The 18025-nt window shown below is 51.2% G+C and overlaps 6 protein-coding genes across 6 annotated transcripts in view; 4 read left to right on the plus strand and 2 right to left on the minus strand.

Moving 5' to 3' along the window:
- Positions 1–1051: 1051 nt before the first annotated feature.
- Positions 1052–2549, plus strand: MAA_04296 (uncharacterized protein; the record flags this gene model as incomplete). The annotated part of the gene is made up of 2 exons (XM_007822294.1): positions 1052–1232; positions 1372–2549. 2 exons carry the CDS (start codon positions 1052–1054, stop codon positions 2547–2549), a joined length of 1359 nt encoding a protein of 452 aa, XP_007820485.1.
- A 1859-nt stretch (positions 2550–4408) lies between these two features.
- Positions 4409–6800, plus strand: MAA_04295 (uncharacterized protein; the record flags this gene model as incomplete). The annotated part of the gene is made up of 4 exons (XM_007822293.2): positions 4409–4756; positions 4816–5508; positions 5566–6239; positions 6302–6800. 4 exons carry the CDS (start codon positions 4409–4411, stop codon positions 6798–6800), a joined length of 2214 nt encoding a protein of 737 aa, XP_007820484.2.
- A 478-nt stretch (positions 6801–7278) lies between these two features.
- On the plus strand, positions 7279–8752 carry MAA_04294 (3-beta hydroxysteroid dehydrogenase/isomerase; the record flags this gene model as incomplete). Its single annotated transcript, XM_007822292.2, has 2 exons — positions 7279–7513; positions 7596–8752. 2 exons carry the CDS (start codon positions 7279–7281, stop codon positions 8750–8752), a joined length of 1392 nt encoding a protein of 463 aa, XP_007820483.2.
- A 2325-nt stretch (positions 8753–11077) lies between these two features.
- MAA_04293 (major facilitator superfamily transporter) lies at positions 11078–13127 on the plus strand (the record flags this gene model as incomplete). Its single annotated transcript, XM_007822291.2, has 5 exons — positions 11078–11123; positions 11200–11294; positions 11406–12768; positions 12824–12991; positions 13057–13127. The coding sequence occupies 5 exons, from the start codon at positions 11078–11080 to the stop codon at positions 13125–13127; spliced, it is 1743 nt and encodes a 580-aa protein (XP_007820482.2).
- A 582-nt stretch (positions 13128–13709) lies between these two features.
- Positions 13710–15568, minus strand: MAA_04292 (Histidine phosphatase superfamily, clade-2; the record flags this gene model as incomplete). Its single annotated transcript, XM_007822290.2, has 2 exons — positions 13710–14512; positions 14599–15568. The coding sequence occupies 2 exons, from the start codon at positions 15566–15568 to the stop codon at positions 13710–13712; spliced, it is 1773 nt and encodes a 590-aa protein (XP_007820481.2).
- A 1734-nt stretch (positions 15569–17302) lies between these two features.
- Positions 17303–18025, minus strand: part of MAA_04291 (sporulation protein SPS19) — a gene marked incomplete at both ends in the record, with an annotated part of 1519 nt that continues 796 nt past the window's right edge. Inside the window, one exon of the mRNA XM_007822289.1 lies at positions 17303–17882. Within this exon, the coding sequence (XP_007820480.1) occupies positions 17303–17882 (580 nt within the window). The remainder of the gene's footprint in view (positions 17883–18025) is intronic.

The raw sequence follows: 18025 nt of genomic DNA on the forward strand, positions 1-18025 counted from the left end.
TTTACTAAGCTCTGCCAGATCGCGTGATGGTGGAGATGGCCAAAACTGAGACGCAGACATGGACGTGGTTGCCCTGACATAGGCATTGGAATGACTTTGGTCAAAGCATTGATCGGATCGGAATTGGCTTTGCGCCACCCACAGCGCCCACCGCAAGCTAGTGGCAGCCTGTTGTCCCGGCCCCGCCCAGGACCGGGCTGGGTGTCCTGCATTATGCATGCAGAGCCCCTGGCAATAATAATAATACGTATGTAATAATAGTACTCCGTTTTTGTTGTTTGGATGAATGGAGAGACAAAGAGCCCAGACAGAGAGGGCTGTCTGTGGTGCTGCTGGCCGCGTCAGAACTGACAAATGACAGCCGACGAGACTCTCGGCGGGAGCATTGGTGTGCTTGCGGATGAATTATGGTTTCAATGTTTTCTTTTCCTCCCGGGAATAGGCCGACCGGATGGGCTTTCGTCGGAATTTTGGCGATGGTTCGTTGCAGAAGCCTGAACTGGCCGCCGATGGAACGTGTTTTTTTTGACTCCATAACCTTTTCATTACAGTACAAGAGTGACTGCCGCAGGACTCTCTGCTCTGCACCCGCGCTTACTGCCATCGTCCGGGGTGCTGCTTGCATTCGACAGCTCCGCCCCTTTGACGGCCTCACAACACCCTCCTCCAGAGTCGAGCCCGTTCCAACGCCCTGGCCTGTCCGTAACTCCAAAGTAAAGAGTATACATACAGTGGGAGGTAAAAGTATTTAACCAGGCCGAGAAACTAGCTATGGATATCTATACCAAGATGTATTAGGATATATGTGCTGTAGTATGTTAGTGTATGCTTCTGCCACCAGACAGACTGTCAAGATTACATCAGTGGGTGTATGCACCTACGATCAATTGATGGCGGCGCTGTGCCTGACAGCACCGCGACCACCCGCCGCTAACTCGCCTGTTCTCCTGACTCCACACACACATCCACCACCCACGGACCGTCTATCACTCGAGCCGGGGATCGTGCAACAAGACACGGCGACGTGTGCACTCATCTACTCTTCTGCGAAATGTTCATGAAGCGACTACAGAAGCGAGACTTTGCTATCCATCGAGACACTGCGCACGGTACGATTGATTGCCCCTTCCCTTTGTACCGTACATTTGCTCGCAAGGACCCTGATATCCGTGGTGCCCGGCCTGGCCTCCTCGAGAGTGCTCTGCTTGTCTCGGCTTGTCACCCTCACATCAGTCAGCCTCAGTCTTACCTCCTCGCAAAGGGGACAACGCTTTGAGCACAGTCCGCCTTGCTTTCCCTTTCATTCACGCCCGCCGTCTTTTCAAAAGGCCAAACCGACCTTTCTTCTAATACATACGTGTTTTCTCGCAGCTCCGAAACCTGCACATGGCCAAGCACAACTAGATGCTTCAGCAAAGACCCTTGCGCCAGCGTCGACCGGCACGGTAAACAGTATGACGACCCCGCGTCCGGCAAACAACGCTGCGAAACACGCTCTTGCGAGGTCGGCCACTATTCGCAGTGTTCCCAGTCTCGACGGCTCCGAGTCCAGTCCCGACAGCAGACGCAGTGCCCTTTCCAGTAACGTCAGTTCCGCCACCGGTACCGCCTCAATCATGCCGGGCACAGATGCCGAACAAGACAAGACACCTTCGACGACCAGGTTAAAGCAGGACAGTGGAGCTGAGACGACGCCTTCAAGGTGGCACGGCAATGGCGTGCGAGCGGTTGAGCCGTGCCTCGTACATGACCCATCGATGCTGCCGGAAGAAATGGACAATGGACAATGGGATTCAACAATTGGAAAAGCTGGCCTAGGAAAGACGGGACGCGTCATCAATAAGCTTGTTAGCGACAATGACGCCCTAAAGCGAGACATCAAAATTGAGCGGTTGCGCGCAGAGGAGGCCAAGCAGGCTGCTAAATTGCTAGAAGACAAAATGGAGCGAATCATGAGCGAGTACGAGGGTCGCTTGCTGGAAGCAAATGTAACAAAAACGCTGTTGGCTCGGAAAGAACGTCAGGTAGAGTCGCTTACGGGTGCGGTGGAACTCGAGAAGAGGAAAACACAGGCAGCAGTGGCGAGCGAAAGAAGCTGGAAAGACGAACTAGAAAGGGTCAAGAACGAGTCAAAGGTCCGCGTAGAAGAGGCAACAAGCTATGCGCAGTTGATGGAAGGCCGATATAACGCCATCTCCTCTCACTGGCGAGACCAAGGCGAGGAAGTCAAACGTGCTGTGTCTAAAATGAGGGGGGAAATCACAACCATTGTCGACGAACGGAGGTCTGACGATGAGAAGATCACCACACTGAGGGACTTGTGTGAACAACAAGACAACAATATTAAAGAGCTAAGGCGGGAAAAGGAAGAGATCGCTCGTCTATTTGAGGAGTATAAGAGGACTCAAGAAGAGGACCTGAAAGACATCAAGACCAACGCGAAGAAGAGACAAACCGAACAGGAGAAGCAGCTGGATGAGGCGAGAGAAGCCCTTCATAAGCTGAAGTGGGCCTTGAACGTCAAAGAGAACGTCAGAGGCGCGCAATGAGGGAACAACATGGTTCCCCTACAACAGTTTCCCAACGAGCTGTTGCTAACTACCTACCAACACGCTCAGCCGCTACGCTACTTTCCGATTCCGTCATCAGACTTCTGCTATAGCTTCGGGGACATTGCAGCTTCACAGCGTCAATTTCAACCATGGAACACTTGCTTTTTACACCTGTTATTGCATTTACGTCACCACCAGTATAGACGAACACGTCAACAACGATAGGTTGGCCACCACGGAATAGGATACGATGTCTCCCGCAGTCTCGGTCCCCGTTCAATCCATAAAGAGGGGGGATTATGATGAGGCGCTTGGCGGCGTTTTTGGTCTCTTTCTTGGCTTTTTCTCATTCAGACCAATCTAGTATCCTCGCACATGTTAAACCTGCTGCATATTATTATTATTTTGCGTCGTACTTGGTGGACTTGGGTCATCTGAGTCTTGGCTTTTTGACATCAATTTTTCTTTCAGGCCCGGTGCTTTGGAAGAGAGAAGGGAGTACACTATACAGAAGGATGAGTAGGCGGCAGGAAGCATGCATTGATGATACAACAAACATGGGATGGCATGGATACGTCTTTTTTCTTCACTTTTCTGAACTATACTTGGTAACACGCCAGATACCCCCTAGTTGATTATCAATAAATTGTGTGTGCTTGTTTCGGTGATACTTACAATCTAGAAGTTTCCGAATCCGACTTGGTGCGAGCGTGCCTGCAGTCAGTGCATGTGGGTGTCGTCGGGCAGGTGCAGCCAGCTGGCACTGTCATACATAATACTCGCGTGCTTTTCTCGCCCCTTGTTTTCTCCCTCTTCCTCTTCCTCCTCTTCTTCTTCATATTTCTGCAGTCTGTGGCGAGAGGACATACCTCTGGCGCGACATTTCGTTCCCTTCAGCAGGTGAGTTTCCTGTGTTGCATTAGCAATATGCCTATGCTGACTCTTTGCATATATATGCCACAAGTGAAACCTGGATGGGTTACTACGACTCTGCTTTTTGTTTTGCATCCGGCTTTACTTTCTCTCATCACTTCTTCCAAAGTTCTGGCCACTTTTCCTCACCTCTTCAGCACTGTACTACCTACTTGAGCACCAAGGTATTCAACGGACCGACGAACCTTGTTGCTTTCTTGTTCCATCTGCTAACTTTAGCCATGAAAAACCCAGTCTTGGTGACTTGGATGTATGTATATCACTAGGAAATGGAAATATGTCAACTGATTCTAATGATTTACTAGTTATGACTTTCAGTCATTGTCGCAATTCTACCTGCAAGCCTTCAGAGCAACTCAGCTCGCCTTTGTTGGTAAGATGTGCAATGTGCTACCTCGTGGATTGAATGAGCCACGATCGAGGTCTCTCAGGGCCATATTGCTCTTCCACAGTGCACGTCCGACCTTGTTGCTTCGATTTTTGCTAAGACAATGGTAGACGAACAGATCCCAAGCGGCCTCCGTGCTGGAGTGCCGCCTTTCGGTTCACCAGCCAATCGTGTCAAATCGAAACCATGGATTCTTGTCCGTGGATCGAATTTTATATTGCTTCAAATCCACCATTGAGGCCGAGTGGCGTCAAACAGGTCATGACTTGGGTGGAAGAATGGAACGGAGAGGCAAGTTTTCTTAGACTTTAAGGATAAACCCTCTTTGCATGCAAAAACTAATCAGGAGCAGAATCAGCGTATTTTAGAAATCCTCTATGAGCCCCAGGTTCCATGGTTCAAGGTTATGACGCATAATCTTTGGCAAGCCGAAGTTACAGACATGATTAAAGGATGTTTGTCGAAATTTATCGATGAATGTCGTGTAGCCGACAGAGCATTGGGGTACGCAACCAGTGAGCTACGACTTGACATTATGTCCTCTCCACATGCTATGCCCTGGGCCGCGCTTTTGACCTCACAAGAAGACTATGGGCGAGCCTTGGATAACTATAGATACCCAGCGGCTATGCAAGCGTTATCGTATAAGCAGACATGGACCGGGCTAGTGATGGAGAAAGGGTATACGTTTGAAAGACTGACAAAACTACCTGATGGATGGCATCATCTAGGCTTTCCTGATTCCTTCGAAGGCCTTGGGCCGCTGCTGGACTGCGACATGTCTCATAATTTAGGAGGGACAATGCTATATCTCGGTAGCAACGCAGGCGAACATGCGATAACCAAAGCAGTCGCCATTCTAGATAACCTCCTACAGTGTGCAGTAAGTCTATAGGATATTGAAGGCGGAGTTATATATATTACTAACTTCTTGATCTCTAGTTAACCATCTCTGACCACAAACATCATCTCATCTATAATGAGAGCGAGGGCAAAACAAAGTTTGTCTATAAGTACCTGTCTCAAATTGGTCTCCTGCAGACCACATACGCTACCAGCCAGGACATGAAAACTGAATACCGGTTGCTAAGATCGGCCGTGACTATCAGGACTGCTACGAAGAGGAAAGATGGCTGGAAATCTGATTCGACAAGTTATCCCTGTAAGGGAGGCATTGAACCGAAAAAAACCAAGTCATTTAGCGTATTTAATGGCTATAGGTATAAGAGCAAAGAAGCCAGTGCCATCTCAAACCTCTTCAAGAAAGCAGAAGTGCTCATCCTTCAAGATCAACAAGCGACACAGCAAGGTCCAAATGTAGATCTTTTGACTGCATGTGAAGGTGGTTCTTCGTCCCCAGGCATGGGCACAGCTTCTACAGATGGGATCTCTCATACCACGCTTCTAAAGACTACTATTACAAGCCGTTTTTCGCCTCGATTCCCCACCCGCCACGCATCTAATGACTCTCTCAAGTCAGAGAACCTCATTTGCTTTGACGAGGATATTAATATTGACTGCTCTCGGGGACAGCTGTCAAGCAAACAGCAACAAAGCCTCTTAGATGACTGTGCACCAATTGAGCTAATGGAACTTATACCCCTGTCCTCCACCAGCACAACACTACCGTTAGAGGTAATACAATTCCCAAGCCTTATTTCCCCGCAAGCTTGGACTAACCATTACATTCAGTCTACGCAGAATGACAATCAGTCTTTGCCAAGCTCTCATATGGCTAGCCCTCTTCCACCTGGAGACTGCAGTATGGAGAAAACAATCCATTCAAGCGGTCGTCCACGCGTGGACACAGAAATAGCCAGGTCTTTGGAAGAGCGCATTAAATCGTTAGCCTCCATGATGCAGTTTGCACCTGGTCACGCCACAGTCCGTCTTAAGTTTGGTCGATTTTACATAGTAAATTTTGCTGCCGAACAAGTTGATGTTACCAGTGACTTCAATGGCCCATTCAGTGGCCCATTTCGGAGAATGGCCAACCTTCTTGACGATTTGGAAGATGCAACACCATCTGGACACCTTCGGTTCTCTACAGTCCTATCCACAATTGGACCAGATGCCGACGCAATAGCCGGGACATCAACACCAATACCGATGTGGACAAAGCCAGTTATCGAGATTATACTCCGGGTTACGTGCAACTTCAAAGGGGAGACATTCTTTGTAGAAATCAATGCGGACACATTCGATTACACGTGTCAGGGGCCAGTCATAGAGCTGGGCTCCGTCCTGGTCCACTGCCCTCAACACCCATGGGACATTAAAGTGTGCGGAGATAGTTCCAAGAACTTGGACATGTCTGTACTTCATCGAGTTTTTGGCCAGATTATTGTGAACTCTCTCCACATTAAGTAAGTTGAAGCGAATAACAACTTTCAATGTGCGTGAGCGAGCTACTAACCTGTCTTTTTAGTCCAGTTCCGAATGGGATCACGGCCCTTGAGCTTACAGCCAATGAGAAACTGGGTCTTGTAATCGAAGGAGTCGCGATATGTCATGTGGCAAAATATTCAAGCACCAATACGATGGATAGCAATCTTTCTGTTGTAATGACACAGAAGCTGTCGCCAGGTGATACGCGGGACAATCGTCGGCAATGGAGTGTTTTTAAGCGCCAGGGCGACTACAACCCCAAAATGTGGTTCGAGGCGTACCTAACCTCATCAAGAATGGAGAAAATCATGCAAGAAAATTCCGGCTTGTCTATTGGTGGTAGATCATCGTGGAGTTCTGAAGATCTTTCATCCCAAGGTCTGTTCTTTAGCCTATATGGCCCGGCTCTGAAGATGATTGGAAGCCTAGATAAGATCGGGCATTACAATGACAACGGACAGTCAAATGACGGTGGGTTGACTTTCGGCAACTCCCTCGCAGAGGAGGATGCGCGAAAAGGTCCAGTACGGTTTTGGTGACCTGGTGAAGTAACATGAAAGTGTGCAGATATTGGCCGGACACAATGAGGATTGACATCAGCAGACAGTTGAATGAAGCTGTGCGGGGGGGGGCTTCCACTTTTGGCAGAGTCGTTAAAATAGTGCTAGTTATATAACATGCATCTGCAGATTGGTGTGGTATGATGGTTCAATTCACGTGTCTGTGCCATTGCATTCATACCTAGGTGCCTAGGTAATTGCATGTCCAGTAAGGTTGCTTCCGATGTTTTTGGGTGCTAGGAGTGGCATGCGTATCGAAATCGATGGGTCCGGAAGCTACCATGCTTAAGCGACGTTGCTAGCGCTTAATGCCATTGACGGCAGAAGCGGCCGGATCCAAACTTGCTCAAGGTGCACATAAGACATAAGATGGGACAAGAACGAGTTGAAGGCATCTTGGCTGCTGTCCAACAGTGGTTGCCTGTAGGCCCTATACCGGCGTCATTCGACCATCACCATGATTCTATTATCGCTGCTTGTGCTACTTGGAGTGGTTGTGTTCATTGTGCGGCTGAACAAGATTATGACGCGGACTCCAGAACTGTCGTCGGGTATATCTATTTACAAGGCAGAGGCATTGACCCGAGAATACGTTCGCAGAGTTGACGCAAAGATTAAAGCTGAAGGGATCGACTTTCGCAAGAATCACCCGCCAAGGCTGAACAGAAGATATATCGTTGTTGGTGGTTCCGGTTGGCCACCCTGTCTCTGGGATCTTTTGGGTCGTTTGAAATTTGTCTGTTGACGCCCATTGACTGACTTGCTAAACCCCAGGTCTTGTTGGAGCTCAAATTATCCTTGACCTCTTGGACGGCGGGACACCACCATCAGCAATTCGACTGGTGGACATTCGGCCGCCCTCCCGTGACGAGTTCAGCATCTCTGGGCGAGCATCCCGGGTATTGTTTGCCCAAGCGGACATTACATCCGACGTATCGACGGCGGCGGCCTTTGAGACACCATGGCCATCATCAGTCGCCCGCCTGCCACTAACGGTCTTCCACACGGCAGCCGTGATCCGGCCCTATGAGCGACATACGCTGTTCTACACGCGCTGTTCGCGGGTCAACGTGGTCGGGACGGCAAACTCCATCTCTGCTGCGCAGAAAGCCGGTGCCGACATCTTCATCTTCACCTCAAGCTCCCACGTGGCCGCCCGCGCGGTGCACTGGTTCTCGCTCCCGTGGCGCCGTCACCCACGCAACTTGATCCAGTACCTCTCCGACAGGGACTTTTTCAAGCCGCCCAAGTCGCCGTCTGAGTTCCCGAGCAACTATGCGCGAAGCAAGGCCGAGGCCGAGCGCGTGGTGTGTGCTGCAAACACTCCCGGCTTCCGGACGGGGTGTATTCGTCCCGGCAATGGCGTGTACGGCCACAGGGACGACCACATTATCGGGCGGATGCTGCGGCGCGGTCGGGTGCCTACTTTTTCGGCGCCCTGGGTCCAGAGCTGGGTCGGCGCGAGGAACGTCTCGCTCGCGCATCTGCTTCTCCAGGAGGCGCTGGTGGGTGACGCCGGCGCGGCCGTGTCCGGGAGGCCGTTTACGGTGACGGACGAGGGCCCGGCGATGCGCTTTGATGACCTCTATCTCTTGCTGGATGAGCTGAGCGTTACGGGGCTCCAGGTAGACTACCCCCCGCCGGCGGTGTTGCTGCTGGTGGCGTTTGCGATCGAGGCCTACTGCGTGCTTTTGAAGAAGATGCCGGCTTTGGGAAGGCTAGGGCTGAGAGAGCCGGCGGAGCCCATGTGTCTGTTCCAACCAGGCATTGTGGACTCGGCGGTTACACAGATTGCTGATGATGGGGATGCGAGGAGGCCGGTTGGCGAGGGAGGGTTGGGCTATGAGGGGGTTTGTAGCACGGTTGAAGGGCTTTGTGTCTTGGTTGGCGAGTGGAATACCTGGATTGAGAAACAGAAGAAGCGGGACTAGTGATGATGTTGAATCTATCGAGGATGGAATTCATGCACGATATGTTGTCGCTACTTATTCTGTTGGTGGGACATTGCTAGGACTCGGGGGCTTGAGGTCTTACGATGAGCGCCCATTCTTTATTGGCCCCAGGTCAAAGATATGACCATCATCTCCGGCTTACATGTGGAATGGAACCATTGTATAAATCAAGAAGAAAAGTAATGTAGTACCATGTACGTAGTGAGCACAAGACAGCCTGCCGTTGGTTTCACACGGTTGGTAGCTTGGCAGATTTTACTCTCCATGTCAATACATCAGAGGAGGCGAAAGGGCCGCTGCAAACTTTGACAGTAGAAATCATAATTGTAGGGGAAATACCGTCATGTGAAGGCCTCGGCGGGAAAATCTGTGATGTATTACACGGTGTTTGTATGCAATCAGCTGAATGTGCCGGCTGCTGACATCACTGAATTTGATAGCACATCTGGAAGTCTGGATGCTAGCAAGACAAGTCTCCTTTGCTGATCGATATTCCACAAAATGTTTCACATATACTTGGGTCGCTTTGACGGTACTAGCAGCTTGCGAAACTGGCCTTCCGGACCTTTCTCAGGCCGAGTTGCTCCGTAGGAAACGAAACACATGCATCGAGTACTCGGTACTACCCCGCAAATTGAATCAAGACTGGGCAGCGGACATGAGAGTCGCACATGTGTAACGCATCTTCCTGCACGAATCGGCCGATAAATAAATGGTCCTAGGGATGCAGCTGTTCCTTGGCGCGTCACGGTCCCCGAAAACGTTGGCAGCAGTTAGATTTATTGCGACTTCCAATGGATATTGAGAAGAGACTCAAAAGGCAATGCCGAGAAGATTTCAGAAGGTATAGATAGCCTACGCTTCCCTTTAACCATGTACTGCCAACATGGGGCAAATTTTCGACCCTATTCGAAGCGTTTAGGTCTATATCCAAAATAGGGAGCAGAAAATGTCCCAATTCGGGGCTTGTTGGATCATGTTCAAGTAGTAGATCATGGCGAATTCCCCCCGCATTGGCCGCCCCCCATGTTCGTTTTCGTGTTCGCATACTTGCCGACAAAAGGAATAGAGCGGGTAACTCCTTGGAAAAAGAGCGAACTTCGAGGTCGTTGCAAGTCCCGTGGCGAACATAACCCACAGGTCTTTAGGTTGACCGACGACAACACACCACGCACGACTCCTGTGGTCTTGCACAGCTTCTCTTTGGGGCCCTTGGTTACTGGTAGTACCACTAATGAATCGTGGTCGTAAAGACAGCTTGTCGACTAGCACGGGGGTTTCCATCGGTGTCTCCTTTGGGCCGTTCGGAGTCGAGTCAAATTCTTAAACGGGTTGAATGTCTGCGTATGCTGGTGCTACTATTGTGCAAACGCCTCAAGGGGCTTCCCACACCTGTTAATGAGTAGCTCCTTGCGCAGGTCCTGGACATTTCCGACATATGCTGACTGGCTGGGGGGATTCTGTGCTGGAGGGTGGCGTCCGTCTTTGATTGCTTACCGACGTCGTGCGGGAGAACGCCTAGGTGCCATGTTGCGTGGCACGCTACGGAGTACAAGATCAAGTATGGTCGTTCCGCATTCCGGACCAAGACGAGCGGCAGGAGCCGTTGGCGAAAGATGCGTCCCGCAGCGTTCGAGTGAGAGGAGCGAGACGGCTCTGCTGTGCTCATGGTGTCATGGGCTTCATGATGCAGCTGTGGTCCCGATGCGCCACGGCCATGGGTGTAGGCCACGACATGAGTGTGTGCTTTTGCTGGCTCTTGGACTAGATGACACGTAACGCAGGCTTTTTGGTAAGTGACGGAAGATGCCTGAAAGTGTAGCAACGGGTACTCCGTCGATGGTTCCGAGGTCTCCAGTACTCGTCATGAGCAGAGTCTGGTGTTGGTGACATGGAGTTCCATGAGTTCTTGGCGCGCAACCCAATTCGGATAGCAGCTTGCACTGCTCCTTCCCACGGCGACGAGGTGCCTCGGGCCCGCCGTCAACGCCCCAATGACGCCGCCCTGGAGCTGGCGCGTGGACTGGCAGCTATTACGGAGTACGGAGTATGGAGTACGGAGTAGTCCCTGTCAGAATGTCGCAGACCGTCGACACTTTAATAAACATCCCTGGTCCCCATAGATTCTAGTCCTCACCCTGCATATTTTCCGTACATGTAACCTTGATCCCATCTCACATCCTCCGCGTCCCTCCATCTCCCTAGAGGTCTCCCTTGCGCTCCCTTTTAATCGCCATGCGCCTCTTGTCTTCTCGCTGACACCCAGAACTCGACTGTTCAAAGACACGGCGGTAGAGCATAAAGATGGGCCTAGGAATTCTCGAAGCTCGTGGCCACGAAAGGGTCCCAGGTATGCCCACTCGCCTCCGTCGCACGCCAAGTTGCACAAGATGACGGCAACCACTTACTGAATCCGATTTACTCAGGTACCACAAGATACTTTGACGACCCAAACCGCCCACAAGAGGCTTCCGACAATGAACAACACTTGAAATCCGATCCCATTTCCCACATCATCCTCGTATGTCCCGCCTCCCACGTCCTGCCAACGATGAACGTTAAACTTGCCTCCAAATTGCAATCCGAGAGTCTCTGACGGAAGCTGATGCCATTTTGCAACTCGCATACATAGGTTCCTCAACCTTCTGATGACCCCAACGATCCCCTCAATTGGCCAATATGGAAGCGTGATCTAATCACCTTCACCCTGTGCTTTGCTGCCATCTTGGCCACCGCCCTCGGCGCCATTCTAGCTTCCAACACACTTGTTATTTCCGCCTACTTCAGCGCCACTCTGTCGGATACCGCCGCGTTAACGGGCTACTATCTGCTCGGCGCTGGTTGTGCTGCAATCTTCTTCGTTCCCTCTGGTCGCATTTGGGGCAAACGCCATCTGTTCCTGATTGGCATCATCTTTGTCATCTTTTCCAGCGCCTGGGGTGGTGCTACCGGCAACTTCCCTCCAAAGGCTAGAGATGCCCCGTTTGGTCAGTCGCGAGATCAAAAATCTCATTACAACAGCCTCGCCGCGGCCCGCGCCTTCCAGGGCATCGGTGCCGCTCCATTCGAAAGTTTGCTCAATGCCGCTGTCGGTGATTTGTACTGCGTCCACCAGCGCGGTGTCCGCATGGCCTTCACCAATTTGGCCGTCTTTGGAGGTGCCTTCTTTACCCCTGTTGTCGTGGGCAAAATCACACACACGATTGGTTGGCAGTGGACCTTCTATCTGTTAGCCATCTTCTCGGCCGTCACATTCCCTGCGGTGTTCCTCTTCTGTCCCGAGACTGCCTACAGACGCGAGGCGAAACTCAACATCGATAGCGTGGTCGAAGAGGAGAAACTGAACCCTTCCACGAGTTCTCCTAGCTCTACGGCTCCCCAACCTGTCGAACCTCCTCGCCCCCATGGTTTTATCTTCTTCCCGAAGTCGTCGGCGATGCAGCCAATCGGCCACGCGAATACACCAGTGAAGACCTTTGTCGAGTCAATGTCGTTGTTCGACGGCAGAAAGACTCATGAACGCTATTGGGTCCTATTTCTACGGCCATTCCCCCTTATCTTAAACCCTGCCTTTGTTTGGGGCTGCCTCATCCAGGGTGCTATGATTGGATGGACCATCTTCATTGGTGTTATTATTGCTGTCGTCTTTATTGGACCACCATTCTTTTGGGGCGAGGAAAAGGCCGGGTATACTTACACCGCGCCTTTTCTGGGAGCCTTGTTGGGTTTTATTATTTCTGGTCTTTTGGCCGATACAACCGCAAAGGCGCTCACAAAGCGTAACAATGGCATCTACGAGCCCGAGTTTCGACTTATCCTTGTTATTCCTATGCTCATTGCAGCAGGAATTGGGTTATACGGATTCGGCATTACATCCAACGACCTGCTGTCGGGCAAGTACCCGTACACTGTTCCGTTGGTTTTCTTTGCCTTTGAAGTCGGCGGCATGGTTATTGGCAGTGTTGCTAGTTCACTGTACATTGTGGACGCGTACCGTAAGTCCTGCTAACATGGATTCACCCTACCTTTTAAACTGACACCCATTTACAGGTGATTTAACCATTGAAGGGTTTACCTTGATGATTATCTTCAAGAACATTTTCAGTTTCGTTCTTACCTTTTATGCGTACGACTGGGTTATTGGCGGTGGATTCCGGACCGTGTTTCTCATTGTAGCATCTATCCAAATGGGGATTTGTTTGCTCAGCCTACCGCTGTGTAAGTTTTCTCGTCTCCCCCCCCCCCCCCCCCCCACATGAAGGCAGTCATTCTAACTAAAACAGACATATTCGGGAAGCGTATCAGAGCATTCTATACCCGCAACGACCTTTTAGCCTTGACTCGTCTTCGATAATCGTAATACCTCCTTACCGGAGTGTCGTTTCTTTGATGCATTTTGGGGGGGGGACAAGTCATTGTCGGATTACTGCTGGGGAGTTGGGTGCAGCTAATATCGATGGTTTAATGCATTTACAGCCAGGATATCATGGCGTGAACTCTAGGCTTGAAGGGGTTCATCTTCAGGTTGTAGTGAAAAGTAATATGAACAGCTTGCAGCCTAGTTGAAATCTACCTAAACGTGGGCCGACTGTGTTGTATAGGAATTTACATTCAAGACTTCAAATCAACATGGGAGAAATGATGTGTAACTCTCACTGTTCGCATGATTTTGTCTCATTATCCAATCAAGTGGTATCTGACTATGTACAAACTCTCCAGGCACTGCATTGCCCTAGTTGTGTGACCTTCCTTCCTATACCCATGAATATGCATTTTCGTTGTTGGCCGTAAGACATTTACACGATGTACAGTTACATTATGTACATGATGATCTTTTTTTTTTCAGGGAAATTTTTAGACACTTTCAGGTATCCCGCTCCATTCTAAACTTGTGGAGCCACAAAATATAAAAACGAGTGGTGACATCGACAAGACACTACTGACCCTTGATGCCAGCGGTCTCGGGGCCATTGTTGGCTCTAGCCAACGTAGACTTTTTGACGAGGCGGAGACCGCCCAAGAGCATGACAGCGGCCTGAATGCCGAGGATGACTATTAGGGTGACGAGAGCGCCAATGACGCCCGCGACGGGTTTGGAGACGCCGTTGTCAGAAGAGGCGTTGGACTGGGTGGAAGGGTCGTCGCTGCCAGAGGTGGAGTTGGCCGCACAGGTGCTACTGGTGCTGCCGCAGAGTGTGCACCAGTGCTTGGTGTCGGCGATGGCGAACTTGGTCATGCCAGACCTGAAGTCGCTCCAGGAGAGAGAGGTCTTGTCCTGGCCGAAGAGAGGGAAAGGTTTGAGTTCGTTGTTGGCGGCAGTCCCGTTGGCGAAGAGGAAGCGGACATTGATGTCGTCGGCGCTGGGCTTGGCGGCGGTGCTGGTGGTGAAGAGCTCGAAGGTCATGGAGGAGGCGTAGTCGACAATGCCGTAGAAATCCTGGCTGGCTTTGGGGAGTTGCGCGAGACCAAAGAAGGCCATGAAGGTGCCGTAGGCGCCGAACTGGGCATTGAATCTGGCGGTCCCCTTGGTGCCGTCGACAATGGCCTGTAGAGAATCCAGGATTTGGCCGGCCAGGACGGAACCAGCAATCGCACGCACGGGTTCGCTGGCATTGTAGGCAAGGTTCCACTCATGGACGGAGGCAAGGTTGAAGAGACGGTCAAAAGTTTGGCTATTGATGAGATTGTCAGAAGGAATAGAGGAGTTGTGGATCTTGGCGACGTTGATGTAATCCCAAACTTGTCTCTATTAGTATCTTTTATCATACTTCTCGGTGCTGTTTCGGTGTCTGAAGGAGAAACGCAGAAAATGGCGGGGTACGTACTAGTGTAGCCGTTCTTGAAGTTGGCAGCATCCTTGTTATAAGTGGTGTTGATAACTGGCAGAATGCTCTGGTACAAGTCCAAGGACTCATCATACGTCTTCTGGTAGTCAGCGGAGGTGAAGTAGGCGTTGGAGCTCTTGACGCCATTGTCACAGCCGCTGGCACCCTGGAGCCAACCCTGGTTTTCGGCCTTGTTTGCCGTAGCAGCATTGCTGATGGCGTTGATAGGAATATACTGGTATCCGCCAAGAGGACCCTCAACCTTGGTTCCGTTGGCGAGAGTCTCGCTCTGACCAGTAGGGGGGTACAGTCCCTGGAGGAACGTCAGGGCCGAGTTGTACAGAACGGCATCCTGGGGTGCAATAACGGAGAGCTGAGACAGGATGGGGTTGTTGCTGCTGACACCGGCAATGCGGACCGAGGCGTCGGTCTGGACGTAGCGCTTGCGATAGAAGGATCCGGACGAGTGAACCTCTTCGGCTCCGAGAGCAGTCAGGTTCACAGGAGCCCAAGCCTTGGCGGTGCGGTCACCATGGCGGTGAAAGATGTAGACGCCCAATACACGCTCCTCGGCAGCCGAGACGAGCGTGGTGGCGGCGGCGGCCGACAAGGCAACAAGGAGCTTGGATTGCATTGTCTTCTTGGCGGGGGTCTGGGCTGTATACAAGTCCCAAGTGTAGTGATGTGTTGTGATATCCCAAGGTCCGGTAGAGGTCCAATTGAGGGCCCTGCACGAGCCAGTGAATACAACAGAGGATAGCAGAGCACGAAGCTTCAGCAAAGTCCAAAGGGAAGTCAAAAAGAAATATTTTTGAAAAGTTCCTGGCGGGACCAGCTCCTCATATAGCCCGGGGACTGAATGCGTGAATCGGAGGATACCCGCAGCCATCTGGTGAGGGGGAGCAGATGCCCCGCGGGACGGGCGAGCTAGGGAAGGCTCAATGGAGCAGTTCGACCAGCAACAGAGCATGACAGGTTGGCAGGGTCGCACCTGCCCACTACCGTCAACATCCTTCCCCACCGTAGCTTCTGCTCCATACAGCGCACTCCAGTGCCGCCGTGCTGAGCAATCAATCAATCCCTGGCCCATACGTAAAGCGGGCCAATATTTGAACCGGACCTGTTTGCAAACATTCGAGGTCAAAAAGCCAATGGCAACGGGCAGATGGGTGCAAACGTCAGAGTCAGGGTTCATTCGGTATTTCTCAATAGCTTTTCCTCACCTCCGTACACCCCTGTCGAGCGATGGTCCGAAGCTGTCATCTGTTGTGTAGTGCCCGCGGACTGTTGTCTCCTTTCAGGTTGGAACTTCTCTTCATTGACCACTTGCAACGGCTTCCTATGCTCTCTCTTGGATCTTGATTCTACGGACTAATTCGGCCGCAGTTCAGCCGTAGTCGAAGTGGCTCATTTTTTCGAAGCTAATGCAAATGCAAGCTCATGTAAAGAACTTCTTTCTCGTCTCGACAGCATGTCTCAGTGGAGATGCGAAAAAGAATACTATTCCCAAGTCAAGACTGAACCGATTCAGAAAGCGAGCATGGGAGATACGAGCTGATCAGGGATTGGCTTCTTAGCATTGCCATTCTAGTTGCATCCCAGCAAACCCAAGAGCGACGAACAAACCAAATCAAAACGCCACGCCAATCCAGATAATTTGCGAAACGTGCATCTCCGGCCATTCCCCGCCGATACGGAATACTGATTCTCAGATAACGGATAACGTCCCGATATGACCGCCCACAAGTTCACAACGAAGCCCACAACGGCCCGAATTACCTGACAAGATACGCCGAAGGAGTTTTCAAAGAGAGACCAGACGTCACTATGCGCTTCTTATTGTGCGGAAACTCCTCCCATGTGTAGCAAAGAACCATCCTGCCTTTTACCGTTGGAAGAGGCTTGCCTGTCCCAGGGGAACGCCGACAGCCGTCCACGGCCCCAACGGCGGCTGCACGGGTCAGGGCACCGTCAATAAACCGGGGCAATGCCATCACTCCCATCATGTACGGCCACGATCGTTTTATCATTTGCATGAATCAGACGAGTTCCAAATGATGCTCGTTCCCACACCATCCTTGAGGGCGGCAACGGAACAACACGTGGAGAAAGGACCGCATAACCGTTTTGACCTGCATGAAGGGATCATGCACATCCGCAGTAACCTGGAGAAATTTTATACCTTGGGTAAGTACGCCGGATTCATTTTCACCAGCAAAAGCTTGTCATGTACTGGAGTTGAAGAGTTGCCTCGTCTCGAGATTACTTTCTACCGGACGTGCTGTCTTCCCCTTCCTTATTCACCTCATGATTGCACCCAATCGATCTCAACGCAGCCTTATATTAGTCTGTTGTAGACGTCACATGTCTTTGTAGTACGCACCAAGCTCATCGGTTATGTTGCTCGATGTCCCCTTCTTGTCACTCGGCCCAATTGCGGCATGCACATGGGGACATCGGGGCTCCGGTCAGCAAACAAGCAGGTTGACCTTTTATCCAGCCAAAAAAACATAGCTCTCCACAAACTCCATTGTTGACATTCCTGTCGGATTTTATTCATTGGTGAAGCATGCACTACTGTCCTTGCGTCTCCCAACGTCTCGCACATTTGGGTTGAAACGAAACATATCGCGTAGCTGGCGAAAGCTTGATTATAATACTAGCTCCTTTCTTCGACTATAACATGACCCATAGCACGGCTAATTTACAGCTTCACCTTGGGCTCCTCACCGTCTGCGAGTAAGAAATCAGGGTACTTCACATCCTCTCCGCCCATGGCAAGTGAGCCCTGTCTTCTCCACGAACCACCGTCAACGACCAACACGTGTCCGTTAACGTGAGAGCCAGCAGAGCTGAACAGGTACACCGTAGCATCATCAATATCCTTGACGGTTCCCAGACGACCAGTGGGGATAGCTCTAGCGCGGTGCTTGAGGGCAGCTGCATCACCTGTCAAAAGCCGGGCAGCGCCTTCAGTGTCGGCAATGGCGCCGGGAGAGATGACGTTGCTCGTGACGCCGCGCGGACCGTATTCCAGAGCTACAGATGCCATGAGGGAGTCAACAGACGCCTTGGCAGCTGCGACGTGGCCCTGCATAGGCATGCCGGTGTAGTGGAAGGTGGCGGATACGTAGATGATGCGTGCGTCGGGGCTTTTGAGGAGGTAGGGCATGGTGGACTTGATGGTGTTGAAGGTGCCGAGGACATCGATGTCCATGACGGCCTTGAACGCGTTGGGGCTCATGGCTTCCATGGAGACGAGGAAGTTGCCTGCTGCTCCGGCACTATTGATGTGTTAGATGAGCTTGTATACGTAAATTAGGGTGAAGAGCACAGCACACAACGGCTGTGGTGAATGTTGCCTTTACAACTGGATCGAGACTGATTTATAAGGCTCACCAGACCAGCTGGAATCTTATATTGGGGG

This window comes from Metarhizium robertsii (assembly GCF_000187425.2).
Source record: "Metarhizium robertsii ARSEF 23 chromosome Unknown MAA_Scf_5, whole genome shotgun sequence".
Taxonomy (NCBI): domain Eukaryota; kingdom Fungi; phylum Ascomycota; class Sordariomycetes; order Hypocreales; family Clavicipitaceae; genus Metarhizium; species Metarhizium robertsii.